This window comes from Trachemys scripta, chromosome 19 (genome assembly GCF_013100865.1).
Source record: "Trachemys scripta elegans isolate TJP31775 chromosome 19, CAS_Tse_1.0, whole genome shotgun sequence".
In the NCBI taxonomy this organism is placed as follows: Eukaryota; Metazoa; Chordata; order Testudines; family Emydidae; genus Trachemys; species Trachemys scripta.
In genome coordinates this window covers 10,722,390-10,723,760 of record NC_048316.1, presented here as the reverse complement: position 1 = coordinate 10,723,760, position 1,371 = coordinate 10,722,390, and the positions used below count along the sequence as shown (strand labels likewise).

The window sequence follows — 1,371 nt, the reverse complement described above, 5'->3', positions numbered from 1 at the left end:
GCATCATCATCTACATTCTGCCCCCTTTTCAATACAAGCGATGAGAGCTTGCAATGCAATACAAAATGGATGGTGCATCAGCATCTACATCCCTCCCTCCTACCTATACAGAACAAATCATGTGAGATGGCATTGCAATGTGATGTTTAATACAATGCAAAAGGGCAGGCACATGAGCACCAGTATCCTCCCACCCCCCTTCAGTGGAAAAGGAATGGAGCCATCCCCACGCTGGAGGAGGAAGCACTGGACTCTGCAGAGGCACAACCAGCCCTGGCTATGACATGAGTCCAGAAAAGGAGAGGGCGGGGTAGTTTTGGATTCTTCCAGGTAGAGAGTGAAAACAACCTTCTCCCCACATAGATGAGATGGTTTTTCCCATCTGTCTACTGCCCCAGATGGTACTTTCCTTCCCTCAACCCCCGCCCCACATTTCCCGCAGAAATGTTATCCACCCCCATGAGGTGGTTTCTCCCCGCCATTAATACCCCCCCTCAACAGGTTTGATTTCTCTCCTCCCTCTAATCCACCCCAAGAAATAAGGTGTCCCCCCCATAAATGGTTCTACCCTCTTGCCTCAGGTGAGTTCTCTCCTTTTGCACCCCTGCGAAGATTAAGTGGTTTGTTCCCCTCCTCCATAGGGATGAGGTGGTTTCTCCCATCCCTTATATCCCATCTCTCTCTGTCCCTCCCCCTGAGTTGGTTTCTCCCCCGCTCCCCCTCCCCCGCCTGGTAACCGGTGCGGGAGAGAATGAGCCTAAGCATCAGCCGCCGCCATCTTGGTCTTAGCTACCGCTGGCGGAGCGTTGGGCTCTGAGGAAGGGAGCGGAGCTTCCTCAGCGCCCCTGACCCTCCGCCGCGCGGCGCGGGACGCAGCCGGGCCCGCTGGGGGCGCCCCCTCCCCTGTCTCTTAGGGGTCAATCCCCCCCTTTCCCCACCCACTCTGAGCGGGGAGAGAGCGAGCGATGCTGCACCCCGGGATGCTCTGCCCGCTCCTAACCCCCGCCTGGCTCCTGACCACTGGGCTGCTTTGCGGCGGGCTCTGGGCTGCTAGAGGTGAGTGAGAGCCGGGGCTGTGCGCGCGCGTGTGTAAAGGGATGGTAAACCCGCCGCACTGAACCCCTCCCTGGGAGACTGCATGGGGGGGGCGCTAACCTCTGCCCCGTGACACCCCGCCTGTCCTTTGCGGGGCTTGACCCCCCTAATTCCCCGTGACACCCCGCCAGTCCTCTGCGGGGCTTGACCCCCCCCAATTCCCCGTGACACCCCGCCTGTCCTCTGCGGGGCTTGACGCCCCCCCTCCAATTCCCCGTGACACCCCGCCTGTCCTCTGCGGGGCTTGACCCCCCTAATTCCCCGTGACACCCCGCC

General features: G+C 59.8%; 1 protein-coding gene across 7 annotated transcripts in view; it reads left to right on the top strand.

Annotated features, from left to right (window-relative positions):
• Nucleotides 1-490: 490 nt before the first annotated feature.
• CLSTN1 (calsyntenin 1) overlaps nt 491-1,371 on the top strand; it is a 62,034-nt gene continuing 61,153 nt past the window's right edge. For 4 of the 7 annotated variants that reach the window (XM_034753371.1, XM_034753368.1, XM_034753367.1 and 1 more), the window contains exon 1: nt 717-1,056. In XM_034753371.1, coding sequence (XP_034609262.1) covers nt 966-1,056 — 91 coding nt within the window. In that variant the 5' untranslated portion in view covers nt 717-965. Of the gene's footprint in view, nt 582-716; nt 1,057-1,371 lie in introns of those variants that run through there. The other 3 variants (XM_034753372.1, XM_034753366.1, XM_034753365.1) reach the window with 3 other exon arrangements.